This window comes from Ranitomeya variabilis, chromosome 2 (assembly GCF_051348905.1).
Source record: "Ranitomeya variabilis isolate aRanVar5 chromosome 2, aRanVar5.hap1, whole genome shotgun sequence".
Classification (NCBI taxonomy): Eukaryota; Metazoa; Chordata; class Amphibia; order Anura; family Dendrobatidae; genus Ranitomeya; species Ranitomeya variabilis.
In genome coordinates this window covers 699,130,874-699,158,353 of record NC_135233.1, presented here as the reverse complement: position 1 = coordinate 699,158,353, position 27,480 = coordinate 699,130,874, and the positions used below count along the sequence as shown (strand labels likewise).

The following is a 27,480-nucleotide window of genomic DNA, read 5'->3' as shown; positions in this document are numbered from 1 at the left end:
CACCCAATATACAGTGCCTACAAGTAGTATTCAACCCCCTGCAGATTTAGCAGGTTTACACATTTGGAATTAACTTGGCATTGTGACATTTGGACTGTAGATCAGCCTGGAAGTGTGAAATGCACTGCAGCAAAAAAGAATGTTATTTCTTTGTTTATTTTTTAAAAAAAATTGTGAAAAGTTTTTTCAGAGGATCATTTATTATTCAACCCCTCAACCCACCAGAATTCTGTTTGGTTCCCCTAAAGTATTAAGAAGTAGTTCAGGCACAAAGAACAATGAGCTTCACATGTTTGGATTAATTATCTCTTTTTCCAGCCTTTTCTGACTATTTAAGACCCTCCCCAAACTTGTGAACAGCACTCATACATGGTCAACATGGGAAAGACAAACGAGCATTCCAAGGCCATCAGAGACGAGACCGTGGAAGGTCACAAGGCTGGCAAGGGCTACAAAACCCTTTCCAAGGAGTTGGGCCTACCTGTCTCCACTGTTGGGAGCATCATCCGGAAGTGGAAGGCTTATGGAACTACTGTTAGCCTTCCACGGCCTGGACAGCCTTTGAAAGTTTCCTCCCGTGCCGAGGCCAGGCTTGTCCGAAGAGTCAAGGCTAACCCAAGGACAACAAGGAAGGAGCTCCGGGAAGATCTCATGGCAGTGGGGACATTGGTTTCAGTCAATACCATAAGTAACGTACTCCACCGCAATGGTCTCCGTTCCAGACGAGCCCGTAAGGTACCTTTACTTTCAAAGCGTCATGTCAAGGCTCGTCTACAGTTTGCTCATGATCACTTGGAGGACTCTGAGACTGACTGTTTCAAGGTTCTCTGGTCTGATGAGACTAAGATCGAGATCTTTGGTGCCAACCACACACGTGACGTTTGGAGACTGGATGGCACTGCATACGACCCCAAGAATACCATCCCTACAGTCAAGCATGGTGGTGGCAGCATCATGCTGTGGGGCTGTTTCTCAGCCAAGGGGCCTGGCCATCTGGTCCGCATCCATGGGAAGATGGATAGCACGGCCTACCTGGAGATTTTGGCCAAGAACCTCCGCTCCTCCATCAAGGATCTTAAGATGGGTCGTCATTTCATTTTCCAACAAGACAACGACCCAAAGCACACAGCCAAGAAAACCAAGGCCTGGTTCAAGAGGCAAAAAATCAAGGTGTTGCAGTGGCCTAGTCAGTCTCCTGACCTTAACCCAATTGAAAACTTGTGGAAGGAGCTCAAGATTAAAGTCCACATGAGACACCCAAAGAACCTAGATAACTTGGAGAAGATCTGCATGGAGGAGTGGGCCAAGATAACTCCAGAGACCTGTGCCGGCCTGATCAGGTCTTATAAAAGACGATTATTAGCTGTAATTGCAAACAAAGGTTATTCCACAAAATATTAAACCTAGGGGTTGAATAATAATTGACCCACACTTTTATGTTTAAAATTTATAAAAATTTAACTGAGCAACAAAACTTTTTGGTTTGTAAGATTTATGCATCTGTTAATAAATCCTGCTCTTGTTTGAAGTTTGAAGGCTCTAACTTATTTGCATCTTATTAAACCTGCTAAATCTGCAGGGGGTTGAATACTACTTGTAGGCATTGTAAATCTGGTATCGCACCGATCCGAACAATAAAGTTGTTTTATCACTTATACTGTACGAGGAACGGTGTAAAAATAAATAAAAACAATTGTTCACCTTCTGTTGATTTGTTAATTTTGTCTCCTAAAAATTCCAGTAAAGCTCGGCTCACATTTATCTTGCGCTCTATGCTGAGCACTTAAAACAGGGTTTCTGTGTAAATCTCTGAAATATGTAATTCAGACGGAACCCCCAATGGAAAATTTCCTATCATGGGGAAGATGGAGGCACTGTGGATGCCGTCTGACATGTGATCCGGCGGTGTCTGTCTTTTTAGGCATGCATAAAAGTGCCGTTAGCCACAGTTTTCTGCATTTCTGAAAAGAAGAATACTGCTGAACAGATGCCAGACGTAGTCCAGAGTAACACTGCTGGCATATTATAGTGAATGGATCACGTCAGTCAGAGGTTTAGATGAAAAAAAAACCAATATACTGTAAGTGCACAGCGTAGAGCGCAGGATTAATGTGATCCCAAATGTTATATAAAATGTTCCTAACAAAAGCTTCCCACTAGATCTGTCAATGGAAAAATAGGGGGCTTCCACGTTACTGGTAGCAGAAAGGCTATGAAGAAGTGAAATGGCTCCTCGCCCCCCCTCAAATAGAAATGCAAAGAAGTCTGCACTCCCAAATCCAAATACCCCTCTCCCTTCTGAGCCCCAATGTGCCTAAACCACATTTAGCGTTCACATGTTTGGCATTTCTGTAGCTATGACAACCTACCTAATTTATGGGTGTATGTCTCCAGAAGCATGAGCTGGGTACTACAACGTACTGGGCACTACAATGGCAGTTTCCAATTTTTACTCAGCAACATCCACTACTGCTTGTTTCTGGAAAACACTCATGGAGTCCGCAAAGTATTCTGGGAAAATCTGTGCTTGAGGAGTCAAATATCGCTCCGTCCCTCCCATGCCTCACCGTATGGTTAATGGCTAAGCAGGACTGTACAGCCACATATTGGGTATTTCCTCTTTCAGCAAAAATTAGGGAACACATTTTGATGCCATTTTTACCTACTTTCCCATGTAAAAATGTAAAATCTGGGGCTAGAACTAAATTTTCGTGGTAAAATGTAATTATTTTTTCTTCACTGCCCAATGGTATAAAATTCTGTGACACACCTGTGGTGTCAATGTGATCACTGCACCCCTAGATGAATTCACTGAGAGGTGTAGTTTGTAAAAGGGTTCACTAATGAGGGTTTCTGCTGTTCTGACACCTCAGGCCAGTGGGTCATGGCACCCGCAAACCTTAACAGGAAAATATGCACTATAGTATGGCACTCTTTCCCTTCTTAGCTTTGCATAGTGCCTGAAAAGTATTTCCCGATTAAATGTAGGGTATTGGCCCAGTCAGGAGAAATTTTTACAACAAACTGAGGTACATGTTTTCCCATTAGCCCTTAGAAAAATTAAAAGAATGGGGGCTAAAACAACATTTTAGTGGTAAAAATGTAATTATTCTTTCTTCACTGCCCAATGGTATAAAATTATGTGAGGCACATGTGTCAATATGATCACTGCAGCCCTAGAAGAATCCATTGGGGCTGTAGTTTGGAAAATGAGGTCACAGATTGGAGGTTTCTCCCATTGTGTCACCTCAGGGGCTCTGCCAATGTGACATGGCACTCTCAAAGCATTCCAGCAAAATTTGAACTTCAATATCATGCTTCCCTTCTGAGCTTTGTACTGTGCCTCAAAATTAGTTTTCGACCACACATGGGGTATCGGTGTACTCAGGAGAAATGGCACAACAAATTTTGAGGTCCATTTTCTCCTGCTATCTTTACGAAAATGAAAAAACTGGGGCTAAAACAACATTTTCACAGATCAACTTTATAAAATTCTGTGAAGCACCTAGGAGTTCAAAGTGCTCACCACACATTTAGATAAATTCCTTGAGGGGACTAGTTTTCAAAAGGGGATCACTTGTGGGACGGTTCCAATGTTTAGGCCCATCAGAGGCTCTCCAAACATTACATAACATGCACAGACCATTTAATCAAAGTCTGCGTTCCAAAACGTCACTCCTTCCTTTCTGAGCCCTGCCGTGCGCCCAAACAGTAGTTTTCCCCCACATATAGGATATATGTGTACTTTGGAGAAATTGCACAGCAAATTTTGTGTTCTGTTTTTTTCCTGTTACCTTTATGAAAATGCAAAATTTGGGGCTAAAAAAAATTTTTTGTGGGAAAAATTAGATTTCTTTAATTTTATGGCTCAATGTTATAAACTTCTGAGAAGCACCTGGTGGGGGTTCCATGTGCTCACCACACATCTAGATAGGTTCCCTGAGGGTCTAGTTTTCAAAATGGTGTCACTTGTGGGGGGGGGGGGTTCCACTGTTTAGATACATCAGTGTAACTCCAACATGGCACCCGCTAATTATTGCAGCAAATTTTATATTCAAAAAGTCAAATGTCAGTCCTTTCCTTCCGAGCCATGCCAAGTGCACAAACAGCAGTTTTCCTCCACATATGAGGTATTGACGTATTTAGGAGTAATTGCACAACAAATTGTAAGGTGCAATTTCTCTTGTTACCCTTGTGGAAAAAAAATTTAGACTAAAAAACATTTTTATGAGAAAAATGTGTTTATTTGTTTGTTTTTTATTTTCACTGCTCGATGTTATAAACCTCTGTGAAAAACCTGGGGTTTCAAGGTGCTCACCACACATCTAAATACATTCCTTGAGGGGTCTAGTTTCCAAAATGGGTCACTTGAGGGGGTTTCCACTGTTTAGGTAAATCAGGGGGTCTCCAAACATGACGTGCCATCCTCTAATTATTTTTCTGTTTCACACTTGTGAAAATAAAAAAAATTTGATCTAAAGTAAAATTTTTGTGAAAAAAAGTCAAATGTTCGTTTTTTCCTCCCATGTTCTAAAAATTCCTGTGAAGCACCTGAATGGTTAATATGCTTCTTAAATCTCATTTTGAGCACCTTGAGGGATTCAGGTTTTAGAATGGTGTCACTTTTCTGTCATACAGACCCCTCAAATGTAATGTGTTCCCTAAAAACAAAGGGTTTTGTAAATTTTGTTGAAAAAATTATAAATCGCTCGTCAGCTTTTAACCCTTATACAGCTTAGAAAAAAAGTTTCAAAAATTGTGCTGATGTAAAATAGACATGTGGGAAATGTTATTTATTATGACAGTAACTATTTTATGTGACATAAGTTTCTGATTTAACCCCTTCCCGACATGCGCCGTACTAGTACTGCGCTGCCGGCACTGCATTACTGACAGCCGCAATACTAGTACGGCGGCTTGATCACCGCGGTCTCGCGCTGAGCGCCGCGGTGATCGGGTGCGGGTGTCAGCTGTATATGACAGCTGACACCCCGCAGCAATGCCCACGATCAGCGCTATCGCCGATCGCGGGCATTTAACCCCTCTGATGCCGCTGTCAATAGTGACAGCGGCATAGAGGGGGATCGCGCAGGGACGGGGGCTCCCTGCGCTCTCCCACCGGAGCAACGCGATGAGATCGCGCTGCTCCGGTGACCTGGAAGGAGTCCCCGGATCCAAGATGGCCGCGGGACTCCTTCCAGGTCATGAGATGACCCTGCTTGCCGGCGTCTGCTGAGAATCCTCATAGCAGGCGCCGGCAAGCCTGTGGAACGTGCCTGTCACATCGGTGATCAGACAGAGTGCTGTGCACACTGTCTGATCACCGATCTGTGATGTCCCCTCCTGGGACAAAGTAAAAAAGTTAAAAAAAAATTTTTCCACATGTGTAAAAAAAAAAATAAAAAAAAATTCCTAAATAAAGAAAAAAAAAATTCCCATAAATACATTTCTTTATCTAAATAAAAAAAAAATCACACAATTAAAGTACACATATTCGGTATCGCCGCGTCCGTAACGACCCCACCTATAAAACTATATCACTAGTTAACCCCTTCAGTGAACACCGTAAAAAAAAAAAAAAAAAACGAGGCAAAAAACAACGCTTTATTCTCATACCGCCAAACAAAAAGTGGAATAACACGCGATCAAAAAGATGGATATAAATAAGCATGGTACCGCTGAAAACGTCATCTTGTCCCGCAAAAAAAAAGCCGCCATACAGCATCATCAGCAGAAAAATAAAAAAGTTATAGCTCTCAGAATAAAGCGATGCAAAAACAATTATTTTTTTATATAAAATAGTTTTTATTGTGTAAAAGCGCCAAAACATAAAAAAATTACATAAATGAGGTATCGCTGTAATCGTACTGACCCGAAGATTAAAACTTTATCCTTTTTACCAAACGCGGAACGGTATAAACGCCCCCCTAAAAGAATTTCAGGAATTGCTGATTTTTGTTCATTCCGCCTCCCAAAAATCGGAATAAAAAGCGATCAAAAAATGTCATGTACCCAAAAATGGTACCAATAAAAACGTCAACTCGTCCCGCAAAAAACAAGATCTCACATGACTCTGTGGACCAAAATCTGGAAAAATTATAGCTCTCAAAATGTGGTGATGCAAAAACTATTTTTTGCAATAAAAAGCGTCTTTTAGTGTGTGACGGCTGCCAATCATAAAAATCCGCTAATAAACCCGCTATAAAAGTAAATCAAATCCCCCTTCATCACCCCCTTAGTTAGGGAAAAATAATACAATTTAAAAAAATATATTTATTTCCATTTTCCCGTTAGGCTACTTTCACACTAGCGTCAGTACGGGGCCCTCGCGCTGCGTCGGCCCGACATACCGACGCATACTGTGCAAGCGCCTCACAACGGGGGCAGCGGATGCTGTTTTTCCACGCATCCGCTGCCCCATTGTGAGGTGCGGGGAGGTGGGGGCGGAGTTCCAGCCGCGCATGCGCGGTCGGAAATGGTGGACCGTCGGCACAAAAAAGTTACATGTAACGTTTGTTGCTGCCGGCGGTCCGCCACAACACGACGCAACCATCGCACGACGCTTGCGACGTGTGTCAATATGTCGCTAATGTTAGTCTATGGGGAAAAAACGCATCCTGCAGATGACTTTGCAGGATGCGTTTTTTCGCCAAAACGACGCATTGCGACGTATGCAAAAAAACGCTAGTGTGAAAGTAGCGCTAGGGTTAGGACTAGGGTTAGGGCTAGGGTTAGGGTTGGGGTTAGGGCTAGGGTTAGGGCTGGGGTTAGGGTTGGGGTTTCAGTTAGAATTGGGGAGTTTTCACTGTTTAGGCACATCAGGGGCTCTCCAAACGCGACATGGCGTCCGATCTCAACGCGTTTGTTTGCGTTAAAAACGCATGCGTTTTTATAGAAAAAAAAACAGAATACACACTGAAAAGTCACCCACCACCATCAAGGTGATAAAGGGATCCAAACCCTAACCCTACCCCTAAACTCACCCCTAACCGTTTAATGAACATTTTCTGACAGTCATAGTGCCACGTATTTCAGTGCCACGATATTTCAGTGCCACGATATTTCAGTGCCACGATATTTCAGTGCCACGTATTTCAGTGCCACGATATTTCAGTGCCACGTCTTTCAGTGCCACGATATTTCAGTGCCACGTATTTAAGTGCCACGATGTTTCAGTGAAATACGTGGCACTGAAATATCGTGGCATTTACGTGAAATACGTGGCACTTATATACGTGGCACTTATATACGTGGCACTTATATACGTGGCACTTATATACGTGGCACTTATATACGTGGCCACTGAAATATCGTGGCACTTATATACGTATATATGTATATAAACGTATTTCAGTGCCACGTATTTCAGTGCCACGTATTTCAGGTTAGGGTTAGGGGTAGGGTTAGGGTTTTTTGGTTTTTTCTCGTTTTCTTGTGTTTTTCTATAAAAACGCATGCGTTTTACCGCGTTTACATGCGTTTTTTCACACATGCGTTTTTTAAAAAAACGCATTTAGATAAAACGCAAGTGTGAAACCAGCCTTACCCTTGGGAAAATAAAAACGTGGGGGCTAAAATATAATTTTCGTGGAAAAAAATATATTTTTTATTTTCGCGGCTTTGCGTTATAAACTGTAGTGAAACACTTGGGGGTTCAAAGTTCTCACAAAACATCTAGATAAGTTCCGTGGGGGGTCTAGTTTCCAATATGGGGTCACTTGTGGGGGGTTTCTACTGTTTAGGTACATCACGGGCTCTGCAAATGCAACAAGACACCTGCAGACCAATCCATCTAAGTCTGCATTTTAAACGGCGCTCCTTCCCTTCAGAGCTCTGCCGTGCGCACAAACAGTGGTTCCCCCCCACATATGGGGTATCAGCGTACTCAGGACAAATTGGACAACAACTTTTGTTGTCCAATTTCTCCTGTTACCCTTGGGAAAATAAAAACGTGGGGGCTAAAATATAATTTTCGTGGAAAAAGAAATATTTTTTATTTTCACGGCTCTGCGTGATAAACTGTAGTGAAACACTTGTTGGTTCAAAGTTCTCACAACACATCTAGATAAGTTCCGTGGGGGGTCTAGTTTCCAATATGGGGTCACTTGTGGGGGGTTTCTACTGCTTAGGTACATCAGGGGCTCTGCAAATGCAACATGACACCTGCAGACCAATCCATCTAAGTCTGCATTTCAAATGGCGCTCCTTCCCTTCCGAGCTCTGCCGTGCGCCCAAACAGTGGTTCCCCCCAATGTATGGGGTATCAGCGTACTCAGGACAAATTGGACAATAACTTTTGTGGTCCAATTTCTCCTGTTACCCTTGGGGAAAAAAAATTGCGGGCTAAAACATCATTTAGTGGAAAGAAAAAAATATTTTTTAATTTTCATAGCGCTACATTCTAAACTTTAGTGAAACAATTGGGGGTTAAAAGTGCTCACCACACATCTAGATAAGTTCCTTAGGGGGTCTTCTTTCCAAAATGGTGTCACTTGTGGGGGTTTCCACTGTTTAGGCACGTCAGGGGCTCTCCAAACACGACATGGGTTCCGATCTCAATTCCAGCCAATTTTGCATTGAAAAGTCAAATGGCGCTCCTTCCCTTCCGAGCTCTGCCATGCGCCCAAACAGTGGTTTATCCCCATATATGAAGTATCAGCGTACTCAGGACAAATTGCACAACAACTTTTGGGGTCCAATTTATCCTGCTACCCTTGGGAAAATAAAAAATTTGGGGCAAAAAGATCATTTTTTGTGAAAATTAATATTAATTTTTTTTTACGGCTCTACATTATAAACTTCTGTGAAGCACTTGGAGGTTCAAAGTGCTCACCACACATCTAGATTAGTTCCTTAGAGGCTCTACTTTCCAAAATGGTGTCACTTGTGGGGGTTTCCACTGTTTAGGCACGTCAGGGGCTCTCCAAACACGACATGGGTTCCGATCTCAATTCCAGACAATTTTGCATTGAAAAGTCAAATGGCGCTCCTTCCCTTCCGAGCTCTGCCATGCGCCCAAACAGTGGTTTATCCCCATATATGAAGTATCAGCGTACTCAGGACAAATTGCACAACAACTTTTGGGGTCCAATTTATCCTGCTACCCTTGGGAAAATAAAAAATTTGGGGCAAAAAGATCATTTTTTGTGAAAATTAATATTAATTTTTTTTTACGGCTCTACATTATAAACTTCTGTGAAGCACTTGGAGGTTCAAAGTGCTCACCACACATCTAGATTAGTTCCTTAGAGGCTCTACTTTCCAAAATGGTGTCACTTGTGGGGGTTTCCACTGTTTAGGCACGTCAGGGGCTCTCCAAACACGACATGGGTTCCGATCTCAATTCCAGACAATTTTGCATTGAAAAGTCAAATGGCGCTCCTTCCCTTCCGAGCTCTGCCATGTGCCCAATCAATGGTTTACCCCAATATGTGGGGTATCGGCGTACTCAGGACAAATTGTACAACGACTTTTTTGGTCCAATTTCTCCTGTTACCCTTGGTAAAATAAAACAAATTGGATCTGAAGTAAAAATTTTGTGAAAAAAAAGTTAAATGTTCAATTTTTTTTAAACATTCCAAAAATTCCTGTGAAGCACCTGAAGGGCTAATAAACTTTTTTAATGTGGTTTTGAGTACCTTGTGGGGTGCAGTTTTTAGAATGGTGTCACTTTTGGGCATTTTCTGTCATATAGACCCCTCAAAGTCACTTCAAGTGTGAGGTGGTCCGTAAAAAAAATGGTTTTGCAAATTTTGTTGCAAAAATGAGAAATCGCTTTTCAACTTTTAACCCTTATAACTCCCTAACAAAAAAAAATTATGTTTCCAAATTTGTGCTGATGTAAAGCAGACATGTGGGAAATGTTGTTTATTAACTATATTATGTGATATAACTCTCTAATATAAGAGCATAAAAACGAAAAATTTGAAAATTGCGAAATTTTCATAATTTTCGACAAATTTCTGTTTTTTCCACAAATAAATGCAAGTCATATCGAAGAAGTTTTACCACTATCATAAAGTACAATATGTCACGAGAAAACAATCTCAGAATCACCAAGATCCGTTGAAGCGTTTCAGAGTTATGACCTCATAAAGTGACAGTGGTCAGAATTGTAAAAATTGGCCGTGTCAGTTAGGTGAAAACAGGCTTCGGGGTGAAGGGGTTAAGGGCAGAACAATAAAATTTAAAAATTTTCTTAAAATTTCCATTTTTTCCCCAAATAAATGCATGTCATATGGAATAAATTTTACCAGTAACATGAAGTACAATATGTCACAAGAAGACAATGTCAGAATCACCGGGATCCATGCAAGCGCTCCAGAGTTATAACCTCATAAATGGACAGTGGTCAGAATTGTAAAAATTGGCCCGGTCATTAACATGTAAAACACCCTTGGTGGTTAAGTGGTTAACTCTTTCACGGCGGTCATCTTCAAAAGTGTGATCACTGTCTGCACACACGACTTTGGGATCCCGCTAACTGCGCCAAATGTAACAAGGTGGCACGGGGTGGTAGTCATGGGCAAGTCCACTAAGGCACAGGCAGTGAGCACCCCAGCCCCTGGTCAGAATTGTAAAATTTGGCCTGCTCATGAAGGTGCTAACAGGCTTGGGGGCTAAAGGGGTTAAGAATAATGTGGATTACCTTGAAATAAGACTTCAGGTCATAGATATCAAAGTATAACTTTATTTATCTATCTAGGACCAGATAGACAGCTTAGTAAGGTTGATCATACTGACGGGGCACTTTTACAGGTTTAAAGATGGACATTTTTCACATATATAGAATGGAAGTGAAATAGGTGTAAAAACTCATAATATTTGGTTTTGCAGGAATGAAATAAGTTTCCTCCATCAGCAAATTCGTGAAAATGAACTATTTTCTGAACAGGAACGTGTGCTGAGACAGAAAATGATGAGCGACTGTGCAGATCTGACCAATGAGAACAATACCTTACAAGCTCAACTACTGGAACTTACCAAACAGCTGGAAATAGTAAGAATGATTGCTCATCTAAATGTCATCACATTAACAGAACAGTGGGTTTCACACCTAACAGATAATCATATTTGGCCACATTTTAAATGGAATTTGTCACCAGGTTTTTGCTACCCCGTCTAGGAGCAGAACAATGTAGGAGCAGGGGCCCTGTGAGGACTCACTTAAAGGGAACCTGTCACCCCCAGAATGCTGTAGATAAGCCCGTGATGCCGGTGGGCTTAGCTCACCTTCAATTTTGGGGGAGACAGGTTCCCTTTAATAAGTTGCTTGCTTTCATTTGATTTCAGAAGTGTGATTGACTTGGAGTTACATTGTGATATTTAAGTGTTCCCTTTATTTTTTGAGCAGTGTGTATTGGTTTGACAAGTGAAAAAATTAAAAAAACACGTTCTATTTTTTATATTAATATTATACATATTTAGGAGCTGTGACGCGCTTTTTGGACAGTCATAATGGAGATATAAAAAATATTTTTTACTTTTTTGGCATTGAAAAAGTTGCATTGCCAGCCGTAGGGGCAACTGTCTAAAGCAAATTAGAAAATAAAATCTAACTTTTACTAAAAAGTCACAAAATGTCAATAAATCTCATAGTGCAATTAGTGAAAAGTGAATATTGGTCATAACGAAATTATCCTTCTCCCATTGGCATATACTTTATATCTAACCAAGGTATTTGGTTATCCGCTGAAACGTAGGGTGCCAACCTCCGCTGGCAGGTAGGATTGAATCCAGCAGGGAACAGCTTAGGGAGGCACTATCTAAGCCATTATTTGTTATCTATTTAGGATTTAATTCGGTGCTGAGCAGTTCACGTTCCTCTGCTTATTTTTCTGATACTTGCTTGTCTATATCTCATTCCTACCAAGCGCACCCTTTGTTCCCTGCACCCAGAGAGCTTGCGGCTTGCCTGACTCACCAGTGCAGGGATATCCAGGACATTCAGGGACAGTCATCGAGGAGCGGGGGCGCCATCACTCGCTTATCCGTTTAGGGTGCCGACCTCCACAGACAGGCAGGTGCATTTTTAAGGGTCCTGCGTAGAGTGGACGTAGAGAGCACGGTATATGTGCACGGTGATTTTAGTTTGTCTTTTAATGATATGTATTAAAAGTTTTATTATTCAAAAACTTTGGGTTTTTCTTAGTTAGTGTAGATAATATAATACAATACAATATAATATAATTTACGTCTTATGCTCAGACGGAGCTTGCTGCGGCAAGAAGTCTATTCACCTGCCATTTTAAATAATCCCATGCTGTAGCGCTTACTCAACTTCCGGTAGACCGCCGGGTATGACGTGAGCCTTCCTGGCGGTGGAATGCAGGCAGCCTCCTTGGGTCGCAAACATCTCAATCGGCCCGCGACACAATGAGATAGCCGCGATACCCATTCCAGTTAGTAAAGTAAATGCCAATGGGAGAAGGATAATTTCGTTATGACCAATATTTACTTTGCACTAATTGCACTATGAGATTTATTGATGATTTGTGACTTTTTAATAGGCTTATAAACATTTATTTTATTTCCCAATTTGCTTTACACATTATTTGTTTTTGGGATACCCCTATTCTATTTTGGAGGGGTAACTGGCAGAGAAAACTTTTATAAGGGAAGCTTTCTGTATTACAAAGCAAGATACTGAACAGCCAAAAGGCAGAAATTACAGGATTGACACAATGTTCAGTTATTAAAAAGGTTTTTTTCTTCCCAGAGTCCATATTATTATATAGTACGTGTAATAATGATCTAAATATCTTTCAGATGACGTATTATGGTTTTTTATTTCTAATTGTAATTATTGTCTCCATATGATTGGGGAAGGTTTGTTGTATAAGGTATTTTTCTACAAGGTATTAGCATACTGTATGACTGAGGGTCTTTTCATAGTGCGTTCTGTGTCCCCATCGTGGCGTAGGTCCTAATTACCCCGCAAAACAGGGTCTGGACGCATGTGCCGACGGGGCCATCCTGGACTTTTTTCGGGAGTGTATGCCTACAGGAGGCAGACAATCAGATGTAATAGACTGTGTCTGAGTGTCCGCCTTCTGTAGGTGTACGCTCCCGAAAAAAGTGCACAGCAGAGTTCACGTCCACTCTGCCGTCACCATTACAGTCTATAGCCCCGTTGTTGCATACGTCCGGACCCGCTTTTGCAGGGTATTTCGGATGTATGCCCCGACGGGGACACAGAACGCAATGTGAGAGCACCCTAAAGGCGAACACAGCGTCAAAAGTGCGTAATAGTGTTTTTTCTATCACCAACGTGGATTTTAATTCTTTGACATATATGGAATAAAATTTGAAGATTTTATCTATTTTTTGGATGTGACAATCAACTTTGTTTTTCTTAGATATTAATACATATAAGGGAAAAATCCAAAATACTTGAAATCATCTATGCTGCTGATTTTCTGCAATATGGCTCTAAAGGAAGATACTCTGTAAAGTCCTTACTGACAAAGTTACGTGTATAGTCATCCACATTTATTTCACCTTGTTCGAGAGCTGTTTAATGGAAAGCTGTTTTTCTCCTGTCCCCATTGTCCCGGCACATAATTTTATAGAAGGGGCAGAGGTACATAGGTATTCCTGGTTTTCTCGCTTTTTTGACACCCACTCATACTGACCTCACAAGTTGCCAAGCAACAAATGCAGATTTAGATTCTGAAACATATAGTGATGTAACGTTGGCTGACTCACGTCTGCGTCGTGTTGTACTGCTCTCTGGAAGGTATGGAATTGCAAGCTTTCAGGATTTTATATGGCTTAGTGCCTGCGGTTCTGAATCTCGGCTTGTGTAAGTGAAAGAAAGTTACACAGAGACTGATTTTTGGTTAATTGATGTCTGATCATCTATGTGCACGTATTAAGATTTCTATAAATATGGACACATCATACATTTCTTATTAGATGAAAGATGATTCATGATAAAGAAATTCTGGTGTTAAATATAGTTAGGGCTTGGTATAACAAACCTTGCCCTTCCTAGGATTCATCGTATTAATACAAGAAAGGCTGTCATTTATTTACAGCACGTTACTCTACTTTTTAGTTGCAGTCCTTAAAGATTAATTAAACTTGTTTTTTTTATCATTTTGTCCAGCATGGAAAGTTATGAAACTTAAAAAAAAACACTTTATTAGAGGATTTGACCTTACTACTGTAAAGAAAAAAATTAACCGATGCTTTTGTCCAGCAGCCTTTACGTGAATTTTTTTTTAGAATTTACTAATTTAGAGTACACATGATGGCAGTGATGGGTCAGCAGCACCTATGCCTCACTAACTCTGGGGATAACTCTGGGCACAATACTCAGAGGAAGAGACAAGTGCTGCCCCATCACTGCCATCAGCTGTACTCCAAGTGATTGTTTTCTGATATCAGTACAGCTAAAGGCAGGCAAATAGACTGGGGAAGAACAGGGGTTTGGAAGCCACTTGCATGCACAAGAATGAAGACAAAACTTCTAATAAAGTGATTTTCAAAGTTTCATAACTTTCCATGTTTGACAAAATCATCATCAAAACAAATAACAGTTTAGTTACTCTTTCATCTATTCTCTTTTGACAGAGCACAATGAATGGCCATATGTTTCAGAGCATATGAACATTATTCCTGCCAATGTTTACGTAGTTAAAACATAAAAGTCTACAATTGCATACTTTCTATTATTAATATTGTTTAAATTGGTTTAAGTTCCGCCTGAGATCACCCCCGCCCACACCCAAGAACACCCCCAACAGCCACGCTCTTCCCACTCTTGGGTGGGTTTACACAAACTCCTCCTCTATTTGGTCTGGGGCAGCCCCAATTCTGCTGGGATTATAATGATAAAATCAGAACAGTCTCAGTTATGACAATGTGCACGTGAAGCTACTTTATTGTATAACAGACATTTTACTGCCATGTGTGACTTACCAGACAATCTGTGCCTACAGCCTCCTGAGATCAAATCCATTACTATTTGTGATTTTATTAGTATTGTATATTAAATTAAAAGGACTATATTTTATTATTCCAGCAGAAAGCACTTAAGGAAGACAACTATACCCACAGTTCTGCTAGTGTCGCCCAACTTCTAATTGTCAAAGAAAAAGAAGAGCAGCTTATCAAGCAGGTGCAACTACAGGAGGCGTTTCTGGAAAAGGAGAAGGAGCATTTCAAGGATTTGATGGGACAGGTAAGGTTAACATCAGTGGTGTTATGTGTTTCTTATCAGACCGGTGTTTCCAAATCCAGTCTTTACGGCCCCCCAACAGATAATGTGTTCTGGATTTCCTTAGTATAGTACAGGTGATGTCCAGATAATAATTCCACATATGTGCAATACTAAAGGGATGCTGAAGACATGATCTGTTGGGGGGCCGTGACGACTGGAGTTTGAGAAACACTGTAATAGACCAATGACAACTGACAACCCTATTCCTTCCAAGTGTTTCTCTGTTTGGAGTTAAATACCTTTAATGGCCAGAAGGTTGCTAACGAGTTCTAGCAATTATACAGGCCGAACGCACAGATACTTCATAAACCCTGGAGTGACAAAATATTCCAAATTCTTAATAGAGAAATAAAGAAAAAAACCTTTATGTGATACAGAATTAGGAAGCACTACCAAGAAAACATAGGAAACCATACAACTCGAAAAAGAATCTTCATAGTGCGTATATAGTGGCGCTATAACTACTAGAGCAGCATCGTTCTTTCTCTTTTTACAATGTGTACAAACATCCGTTTCATGAGAGATGTTAGAAAAAATGTATAGTTGAGAGCTGTGCTTGTGTAGGCACTTCTTCTTTCACAGCTTCCACAAGATGGGAGCTGGGACACGGATCTTTCAAACATTTCTGACATATCTAGTGAATATGACTTCGCTATCTTAAGATGGAAATAATGTATGCGATTAAGAAAAAATCTTCCAAATTTGAAACAATGTATTTGTAACTGCTGTTATTTTGTCTGTGTTTTGATGCTTTTGGACCAGTTGCCAAGAGCCCAACCATCAAGTCACAAAATAATATGCATTAATTTTCCAGGTTCCTTTAACCCTTTAACAACAGGAGCCACATTTACTGCTCTTAGTTGTAGATGAATAGAGCGGGTTCAAGAGCTGAGCCTGCTCCTTTCCTGGCAGATTACGGCTGTGTCATTCATCCATCATCTGCCTTTAACAGCCGTGAGTTAAACCGCATCTGTTAACCTGTTGAATGCCCTTGAATGTTTTAAACGCTCATTCGACCCGCAACACTATAACAGGGTGCCAATGGGTTTCTGACAGCCAGGGGCCTGCTGCAGCCCCCCGTGATTTTCATGGCTGTGTTCCTAAGACTGCCAGCCTGTGACTGGTGTTTATACAAGACAGAGATCTGTGCTACAGTGGGGCAAAAAAGTATTTAGTCAGTCAACAATAGTGCAAGTTCCACCACTTAAAAAGATGAGAGGCGTCTGTAATTTACATCATAGGTAGACCTCAACTATGGGAGACAAACTGAGAAAAAAAAATCCAGAAAATCACATTGTCTGTTTTTTTATTATTTTATTTGCATATTATGGTGGAAAATAAGTATTTGGTCAGAAACAAAATTTCATCTCAATACTTTGTAAAATATCCTTTGTTGGCAATGACAGAGGTCAAACGTTTTCTGTAAGTCTTCACAAGGTTGCCACACACTGTTGTTGGTATGTTGGCCCATTCCTCCATGCAGATCTCCTCTAGAGCAGTGATGTTTTTGGCTTTTCGCTTGGCAACACGGACTTTCAACTCCCTCCAAAGGTTTTCTATAGGGTTGAGATCTGGAGACTGGCTAGGCCACTCCAGGACCTTGAAATGCTTCTTACGAAGCCACTCCTTCGTTGCCCTGGCGGTGTGCTTTGGATCATTGTCATGTTGAAAGACCCAGCCACGTTTCATCTTCAATGCCCTTGCTGATGGAAGGAGGTTTGCACTCAAAATCTCACGATACATGGCCCCATTCATTCTTTCATGTACCCGAATCAGTCGTCCTGGCCCCTTTGCAGAGAAACAGCCCCAAAGCATGATGTTTCCATCACCATGCTTTACAGTAGGTATGGTGTTTGATGGATGCAACTCAGTATTCTTTTTCCTCCAAACACGACAAGTTGTGTTTCTACCAAACAGTTCCAGTTTGGTTTCATCAGACCATAGGACATTCTCCCAAAACTCCTTTGGATCATCCAAATGCTCTCTAGCAAACTTCAGACGGGCCCGGACATGTACTGGCTTAAGCAGTGGGACACGTCTGGCACTGCAGGATCTGAGTCCATGGTGGTGTAGTGTATTACTTATGGTAGGCCTTGTTACATTGGTCCCAGCTCTCTGCAGTTCATTCACTAGGTCCCCCCGCGTGGTTCTGGGATTTTTGCTCACTGTTCTTGTGATCATTCTGACCCCACGGGGTGGGATTTTGCGTGGAGCCCCAGATCGAGGGAGATTATCAGTGGTCTTGAATGTCTTCCATTTTCTAATTATTGCTCCCACTGTTGATTTCTTCACGCCAAGCTGGTTGGCTATTGCAGATTCAGTCTTCCCAGCCTGGTGCAGGGCTACAATTTTGTTTCTGGTGTCCTTTCACAGCTCTTTGGTCTTCACCATAGTGGAGTTTGGAGTCAGACTGTTTGAGGGTGTGCACAGGTGTCTTTTTATACTGATAACAAGTTTAAACAGGTGCCATTACTACAGGTAATGAGTGGAGGAAAGAGGAGACTCTTAAAGAAGAAGTTACAGGTCTGTGAGAGCCAGAAATCTTGATTGTTTGTTTCTGACCAAATACTTATTTTCCACCATAATATGCAAATGAAATGATAAAAAAACAGACAATGTGATTTTCTGGATTTTTTTCCCTCAGTTTGTCTCCCATAGTTGAGGTCTACCTATGATGTAAATTACAGACGCCTCTCATCTTTTTAAGTGGTGGAACTTGCACTATTGCTGACTGACTAAATACTTTTTTGCCCCACTGTATATACAGCAATCAGACGATCACAGGCTCAAGTCCCTTAAGGGACAATATACCATAAAAAAATGTTTTAAAAAATATTCAAATAATTAAAAAATAAATCTCTCCCCTTTTAAAATAAAGATATTAAAACAAAAAACATGCACCAGGGGTATTGATGCGTCTATAAATGTCCAACCTATCAAAATCTAATATTATACTCGATTGATAAAATGGTTAAAAGAAAAAAATTGAAACGCCAGTATTGTTTATTTTTATCCCTACAGCTATTAATTCTCTAGTGCTTACAACAAGAAAACCAGAGAAGAAGCTACAGCGATAAAAGTTACATACTAAAAAAACACCGGACAGATTCCCTGTAAGTAGCAAATTTTCCCTTCCACCAACTGGGCATATACCACAGATCTTCTCTGTGGGTGTTTGCTTTTTTTGCTTAATGACACCGGAAAATTAAAAATAAGGAGAAGAAGCAAGTGTCCTCAGAGAAGTCATGGATGCAGACTGGTTTAGCATGTTCTCCTGAGATTTGTCTCTCGTGAACATGCTGAGTACTTTGCAATTGCCGTGCCCATTTCTTCTATTGGAGCGCCTGAGCACAGGAGAGCAGTGCTGAAGAGCCAGTGCTCCAATATGGCCACTGCGGAGTTCCCAGTGTGGTCATGTGAGACAAATCTTATCTCTGAAGAACAGACTGAACCAGGCTGCAGCTGTGACCCTCTCTGCCAGTGTTTGCTTTTTCCCCTCTGTGACCTGGTTTGATTGGCCAGCATCAGAAGAGAAAACTCAAACGTTCAGAGAGAGGTTCTGTGGTAGACGCCCAGTTGGTTGAAGGGAAAGTTAACATCATTATTACCGGGGTGCATAACTTTGGAACGGACAGGCACAGAAGAAAAAGAAAACCTGTTCTAGAATTTGTGGAACAACACCAAGTGGAGGAGGACATTAATTTAAATAAAAAAATCCAGTGAAAAGTCCTGTTTAAATAACTCTGCTGCTAGTTTGCCGTGCATATTTGTATTTACTGAACATGCATCATATATCCACATCTATTTATCTTTATTCCAAGTCTGAAACAGCACAATATATAGCTAATTTTACAATTAAAATAGAGCACAAATAGAGAACTTAAGTGAGAGCTTGTAATTTGGAAAAGATGGTATCCTGGTAAACTTAGTTTTGTTTCATAAATCCACTATAGGCATGTGTAAGTCCAACACCCATACCCTGAGTATAGGTACAGAGTACATGGTACACATTGTGTTAATGTCTTTTTATTTACTAGGTTGACCTGCTTCTTAGTGGGAATGGTCTACAAGATTTAAGAGCCACTACATTAAGCAGTCAGATTGCTGAGATACAAGCTATATTAATCAAGGAAGAGCAAATCAACACAGAATTAAGAAGAGACAAGGCACTGTTGGTCGACCATATTTCCTCCTTGCAAACACAGGTAATGAACCAAGAACTCATTGACCATTTTGGTTCTCAATGTGATTGTATTGGTCACTTTTAGTGATGAGCGAGTATACTCGTTACTCGAGTTTTCCAAGCATGCTCGGGTGTCCTCCGAGTATCTTGGGCGTGCTCGTAGATTATGTTTGTGTCCCCGCAGCTGCTAGACAACCTGAACACATGCAGGGGATCACCTGTTTGTTAGGGAATCCCCACATATATTCAGGCTGTCTAGCAGCCGCAAATCATGCAGCTGCGGGGACTCAAACATAATATACGAGCACGCCCAAGATACTCGGAGAACACCCAAGCATGCTCAGAAAGCTCGAGTAAAGAGCACACTCTCTCATCACTAGTCACTTTGCAATTTTGCACTATGGTTAGTCAGTAAATGTCTGTATCAATTTAACGAGTTAACTTCTAATAGAATAGACAAAACTTCTGTCACCACTTTTCTCAAACTCGTTGTACTTGCCAACTATTTGGAACTCTCCCAGGAAAAGGAGGCCTCCTGGACTCCCCAAAGAGTTGGCAAATTTCCCAGGTGCTGACGAAACCTCTCAGAAATTAGCAATTCCGGGAGGTTTCTGGTACGTTAAGCTGGTATGCTCCATGATCGTATGAAGCACTGGCATCTATTTGTTCATTTAGGAGAGGGGAAATGGGTCTGAAAGGGAAATAAAAGCATGTGGTCTGTGAAAAGTCCATGGTTTGGGGGAATTTGTGGTGACATACTTTGCTTACCTCTGTAAAACGCATTCTCATAGTTCTATAAATATTTTGGTAATGAGAGAAAGAAAATTTTATCAACTTGTTCTCTCTGCTAACTCAGAATCTGCAAACTGTTTAGGTTGCTCAGAATCCTAAATGTAGGGTGGTTGAATAATTTGGTTATATTTTCAGATCTGATCCTTCATGTTGTGATTCTTTTTTTGGTGGAGCTTAGTATATTGTCCCTATTTTTAGATATCATTGAATACTAAGGTTCCAATATGTATGGAGTAGCTGGAGAATGTAATTCACTGTACAATAGGGAAGTGAAATATTCACAACTTTGAGACTATATATGTTCAAGATTCACTGTAGGCTGATACACGGTCATATTCCTTCCATCTACACCCTAATTCTTGATGAGAAAATTATTTAGCATAATGCAGGACACAAATGGATAACCGACATTGATTTAATATCTTGATCTAATACCTTCAGGCCTTTCCTGAAGATCCCTCAAAGTAATTTTACTATTATGTAGCAGTACATGACGTTGTGCCTGCACTTGCAGACACCAGTGGCTAGGGCTAGTAGAGATCTATTTTACCCTATTGAGGCTTAACACAGATGGATCCACTGCCTAAATGTATTTAGATCTATGGTATGCATAATAGCACTTTATGGCTAACTATATCCATCCTTTATCTGACCCATCAGTAACTTAAGAGATCAGCATTTACTCTCTATTGACTATATAAAATTAGCTTCAATTTGTCTTACTTTGCACAACAGCACTTTATTATTAATATATCCTGCATGAATATCATTAACATCTAACATTGGGATGATCGTGTGTGCTGTCCCTATGTTTATAGATTTAAGAGTGGTATATCTCCAAATACAGTGCCTTGAAGTATTCGGCTCCCTGGAACTTTTCAACCTTTTCCCACATATCATGCTTCAAACATAAAGATACCAAATGTAAATTTTTGGTGAAAAATCAACAACAAGTGGAACACGATTGTGAAGTTATTTTAAATTTTTGTGGAAATTGAAAAACTGAAAAGTGGGGCATGCAATATTATTCTGCCCCTTTAACTTAATACTTTGTTGCACCACCTTTTACTGCAATTACAGCTGCAAGTCGCTTGGGGTATGTCTCTATCAGTTTTGTACATCTAGAGACTGAAATTCTTGCCCATTCTTCCTTGGCAAACAGCTCGAGCTCAGTGAGGTTTGATGGAGATCGTTTGTGAACAGCCGTTTTCAGCTCTTTCCACAGATTCTCTATTGGATCTTCCCTGTCCCTGCTGAAGAAAAGCAGGCCCAAACCATGATGCTGCCACCACCATGTTTGACAGTGGGGATGGTGCGTTCAGGGTGATGAGCTGTGTTGCCTTTGCACCAAACATATCGTTTGGCATTGTTGCCAAAAAGTTCGATTTTGGTTTCATCTGACCAGATCACCTTCTTCCACATGTTTGGTGTGTCTCCCAGGTGGCTTGTTGCAAAGTTTAAATGACACTTTTTATGGATATTTTTGAGAAATGGCTTTCTTCCTGCCACTCTTCAATAAAGGCCATATTTGTGCAGTGTACGACTGATTGTTGTCCAATGGACAGACTGTCCCACCTCAACTGTAGATCTCTGCAGTTCATCCAGAGTGATCATGGGCCTCTTCGCTGCATCTCTGATCAGTCTTCTCCTTGTTTGAGATGAAAGTTAGAGGGACGGCAGGGTCTTGGTAGATTTTCAGCGGTATGATACTCCTTCCATTTCAATATGATCGCTTGCACAGTGCTCCTTGGGATGTTTAAAGTTTTGGAAATCATTTTGTATCCAAATCCGGCTTTAATCTTCTCCACAACAGTATCACGGACCTGCCTGTTGTGTTCCTTGGTTTTCATGATGCTCTCTGTGCTTCAAACAGAACCCTGAGACTATCACAGAGCAGATGCATTTATACGGAGACGATTACACACAGGTGGATTATATTTATAATCATTAGGCATTTAGGACAACATTGGATCATTCAGAGATCCACAATGAACTTCTGGAGTGAGTTCGCTGCACTGAAAGTAAAGGGGCCGAATAATATTTAACGCCCCACTTTTCAGTTTTTGAATTTCCAAAAAAATTTTAAATAACCAATAAATTTCGTTCAACTTCACAATTGTGTTCCACTTGTTGTTGATTCTTCACCAAAAATTTATATTTGGCATCTTTATGTTTGAAGCATGATATGTGGGAAAAGGTTGAAAAGTCCCAGGGAGCCGAATACTTTCGCAAGGCACTGTATGTGGTTAGTACTTATAATGATGCAAAGGGAACAACTGACTGCTGCAGGCTTTCTATTAAGGACATTGAACTTCTTTTGAGATATGACAAGTACCTACATTTCAGTAATAGCTGATATATTCACTACCTTATTTTGATTTAATTTTGAGTCAAGAGATAGAGATATACCCCCCAAGTGGTCTTTACAGTGGGTGATTAAGTATGATTATCATCTATAGCGCAATTGGAAATATATTAACTATATAGAAATAACCAAAACGAGACTCACAGATTTACTTGATCCATAAATTGGGTCTAAGTGAATCTGTTAAATATTTATTGTGTGTATGTATGTGTATATATATATATATATATATATATATATATATATATATATATATATATACAGTACAGACCAAAAGTTTGGACACACCTTCTCATTTAAAGATTTTTCTGTATTTTCATGACTATGAAATTTGTAAATTCACACTGAAGGCATCAAAACTATGAATTAACACATGTGGAATTACATACTTAACAAAATAGTGTGAAACAACTGAAAATATGTCTTATATTCTAGGTTCTTCAAAGTAGCCACCTTTTGCTTTGATGACTGCTTTGCACACTCTTGGCATTCTCTTGATGAGCTTCAAGAGGTAGTCACCGGAAATGGTTTTCACTTCACAGGTGTACCCTGTCAGGTTTAATAAGTGGGATTTCTTGCCTTATAAATGGGGTTGGGACCATCAGTTTTGTTGTGCAGAAGTCTGGTGGATACGCAGCTGATAGTCCTACTAAATAGACTGTTAGAATTTGTATTATGGCAAGAAAAAAGCAGCTAAGTAAAGAAAAACGAGTGGCCATCCTTACTTTAAGTATATACTCGTGTATAAGCCAAACTGAGTATAAGCCGAGGTACCTAATTTTGCCACGAAAAACTGGGAAAAGTTGACTCGAGTATAAGCCGGATATGCATTGTCCCCTCATCCCTATTATGGTATGCATGGTTTCTCATCTCCATCCTTGTATGCATGGCTCCTCATCCCCATCCTTGTCTGCATGGCTCCTCATCCCTGTCGTGGTATGCATGGTTCCTCATCCCTATCCTTGTATTCATGGTTCCTCATCCCTATTCTTGTATGCATGGCCCCCATGAGAAAAGCATAAAAAAAAAAACATCCTACTTACCTTTCTTGCGCACTCTCGCTGCATCTTGTTCTGGTGACCGCAGCTCCAGGTGCGAGGCGATCACGGGTCCCCGCTCATTAAGGGAACGAATATTCATTCCACTCCACACCTATGGGAGTGGAAAGAGGTGAATATGCATAACTGTTAAGTAGCGCACACCCGTGATAGCCCAGCAGCTGCTTGAATCCGGTGGCTGTGGCTGACACTGTGCGCGCTATAACAGAAATGAATATTCACTGCCAGTGCAGTGAATATTCATTTCTCTTTAGCACTGGGCACAGTCTTTAGCCTCAGCCGCCGCATCCTGCCTCCTATGACCCGCTGCTTCGTGGCTTCCGCACCTCTGCCGTCTTCTGGGATAATGACTCGTGTATTAGCTGAGGGGGTCGTTTTCAGAACAAAAAATGTGCTGAAAAACTGGGCTTATACTCGAATATATTCGGTAATTATTAATGAATATATCTTTTTAGGGGTATTTGTTTGTTTTTTTGGTCTATTTGACCCCTTGTTAGCACATTCTTAGTTTGGTTGGTTTTCAATAGTTCCCAAGCAGCTATGTGAAGATCCCTACACATTAGATTGAATTCAGATGAACCTGCCATTTTCTGTGAGACCAGCTAACCATATAATGTATATGAGGGCTTTACAACATCATGACAGGAGGTTCAGGCAGGTTGAATCCATACACCCCATCCTTTTGCAGAAGATACCGTAAGCTGTCACTACACTTATCTGGCAGCGGCTTTCTCCTCTCTTTCTATTGCAGGCAGATGGATATTCAGTCATGCTAAATGTTCCTGTGCACGAGGAAGTCAAGACTAATAGCTAAATACCAAAAAACATCAGTATAAACTATTTTGTAATTACATTTCTTTCCACTAGATGGCAAAAGGACTTTACCTTATTTAAGAAAACCCAAAATATCCCAAATGATGTGCTATTTGTTCTACTGAATTAAAGGTAACCTGTCACCAGTTTTTCATGTCTGAACTAAGACTAGCACCTTAATCAGCACCTGTGCTGCATTCCATGAAAGGGTATTTAACCCCCTGACTTCCCCTGAATACCCCCAAAAACCTTTTCAGACTCTCCAATGCTCTATGTAAATCCTGCCGGTCTGGTCTGATAGGCGTCCTTGTCTATCCCTCATCTCGGCTTCTGATCACCGTCCTCTAGCTCTGATTGACGGCGATGACAACTACTGCATCATCTCACGCCTGCCCACTTTGCTCCTCCCTACTGTGGGCTAAGCCTAAAACATAAATGCGCATGCGCCCTACTGCAGGCACTACCTAAAACATAAATGCGCATGCGCCCTACTGCAGGCACAGCCTAAAGCATTAAATGCACATGCGCCGTACTGCGGGCACTACCTAAAACATAAATGCGCATGCGCCCTACTGCAGGCACAGCCTAAAACATAAATGCACATGCGCCCTACTGCGGGCACTACCTAAAACATAAATGCACATGCGCAATTATGTTTTAGGTTTTGTGCCCGTCGTAGGGCAGAGTAAAGTGCACAGATGCGAGTCAGCGATGTCTCTGTGCAGGCGTGAGATTTTGTCCCGCTATGTGGATGATGCAGGTGGCTTCATCAACGTCAATCAGAGGAGGAGGACGGCAATCAGAAGCCGGGAGGAGGGATAGACGCCTCAGCATGGACGGCTATTGGACCGGGCCGACAGGATTTACATAGAGCGGTGGAGAATTTCAAAATGTTTTTGAGGGGTTTACAGGGGAAGTCAGGGGGTTACCGTATATACCCCTTTATGGAATGCTGCACAGGTGCTGATTAAGGTGCTAGTCTTAGTTCAGACATGAAAAAACTGGTGACCGATTCCCTTTAAGTGGTGAAGCTTCATGTAGCTTGTAATTGTATAATTAATGACTCATCATCTCTTTTTTATGTATTTGTGTGTAGCATGTCAACATTTTTTAAGCTTAATTATAAAAGCAGCACTTTTTATTAATTTTCAAGAATGTGAAATCTTTTAAATTGCAGTCAGCTTAGCTATGACGTCAATGAGCTGAAGTCTGTGATTCTCAAATCATTTCGAGTACATGGCTGCTTCTAGATGACTGATGGCTGGTGATGACTCATTTTCTGTTCTGTTAAATGTAAACCAAATATATAGATACTAAGTATAAATACAGGAGCTGAAAAAGAACAAAGGCCCAACAAGCTCAGCCAGTATAACTCAAAGACAGAAACTTCTGGTGAAGTGATGGGAAAAAAAATAAAGTCTGATAGCATCTTCCGGTTTGTAGAGTGCAGGGGTAGTATAACTTTAGTCATCTCGAGTCGCCATGCTTCGACTGCCTGTGTTATCAGATACCACTGTTCTTACTTGCTACCAAAGCTGATAGCAGAAGAGAAGAGGGCACGGAGTTTGTCACCTAAGCAAAGTCACCATCCTATTATGCTGCCCAATTGAGTCCCTTCCCCTGTCTTCTCCTAATGAATGATATGAAGACTGCACAGTTCCGTAGTCTTAATAAATGTGCAATGTATTTCAGTCCCCTTCCTAAATCCTTATGTGTCACTATACCAGTGCCAGTTATTGTGTTCATGTTTGCTTCTGATGCGGCTAGTCCTAATTACTTTTCTGATACCTGACTGTTTATAGGAACTTTGCTGCTTAACCCCTCAGATTATTATTTGGACTTAACCCTGGGCTGGGAGAGCCTTATATTGCCTCTTAATAATGTCATGGGCTTTGTAATTCGATTTGTGTGTGATGCATCAGCACTACATAGTCTAAGCTGGTGAAGTAAGAAACATATAGGCATAAATTAAATTTATGGGATCAAATAACTAAAAATTGGCATGTGCATATGTATTCATCCCTTTTGCTATGAAGTCCCTAAAAATTTCCGGTGTAAGCAATTACCTTCGTAAGTCACATGTTTAGTGAAAGGAAGTTAACCTGTGTGTAATATAAGTGTCACATGGTCTGTCAGAAAATATACAAACCTTTTCTGAAAGGCCACAGATGCTACAACACCATTAAGAAAGCGACACTACTAACCAAACAACATCTTGAAGATCAAGGAGATCTCCAAACAAGCCAGGGACTAAGGGTACTGTCACACAGTACCATTTTGATCGCTACGACGGTACGATTCGTGACGTTCTAGCGATATCGTTACGATATCGCAGTGTCTGACACGCAGCAGCGATCAGGGATCCTGCTGAGAATCGTACGTCGTAGCAGATCGTGTGGAACTTTCTTTCGTCGCTTGATCACCCGCTGACATCGCTGGATCGTTGTGTGTGACAGCGATCCAGCGATGTGTTCGCTTGTAACCAGGGTAAACATCGGGTAACTAAGCGCAGGGCCGCGCTTAGTAACCCGATGTTTACCGTGGTTACCAGCGTAAACGTAAAAAAACAAACAGTACATACTCACATTCCGGTGTCTGTCCTCCAGCGTCTCAGCTTCTCTCCACTGTGTGAGCGCCTGCCGGCCGGAAAGCGAGCACAGTGGTGACGTCTGACGTCACCGCTGTGCTTGCCGGCTATGGTGCTTACACAGTGGAGAGAAGCAGAACGCCGGGGACAGACACCGGAATGTAAGTATGTACTGTTTGTTTTTTTACGTTTACGCTGGTAACCACGGTAAACATCGGGTTACTAAGCGCGGCCCTGCGCTTAGTTACCCGATGTTTACCCTGGTTACCGGGGACTTCGGCATCGCTCCAGCGCCGTGATTGCAACGTGTGACCGCAGTTTACGACGCTGGAGCGATAATCATACGATCGCTGCGACGTCACGGATCGTGCCGTCGTAGCGATCAAAATGGTACTGTGTGACAGTACCCTAAGTTGTTAAGAAGTACAAGTCAGTGTTGGGTTGTAAAAAATATCC

The 27,480-nt window shown here is 41.2% G+C and overlaps 1 protein-coding gene across 3 annotated transcripts in view; it reads left to right on the top strand.

Annotated features, from left to right (window-relative positions):
• Nucleotides 1–27,480, top strand: part of LOC143807643 (uncharacterized) — an 81,840-nt gene that overhangs the window by 23,831 nt on the left and 30,529 nt on the right. For all 3 annotated transcript variants that reach the window (XM_077289443.1, XM_077289442.1, XM_077289444.1), the window contains exons 7-9: nucleotides 10,837–10,999; nucleotides 15,029–15,187; nucleotides 19,264–19,431. In XM_077289443.1, the coding sequence (XP_077145558.1) occupies nucleotides 10,837–10,999; nucleotides 15,029–15,187; nucleotides 19,264–19,431 (490 nt within the window). The remainder of the gene's footprint in view (nucleotides 1–10,836; nucleotides 11,000–15,028; nucleotides 15,188–19,263; nucleotides 19,432–27,480) is intronic.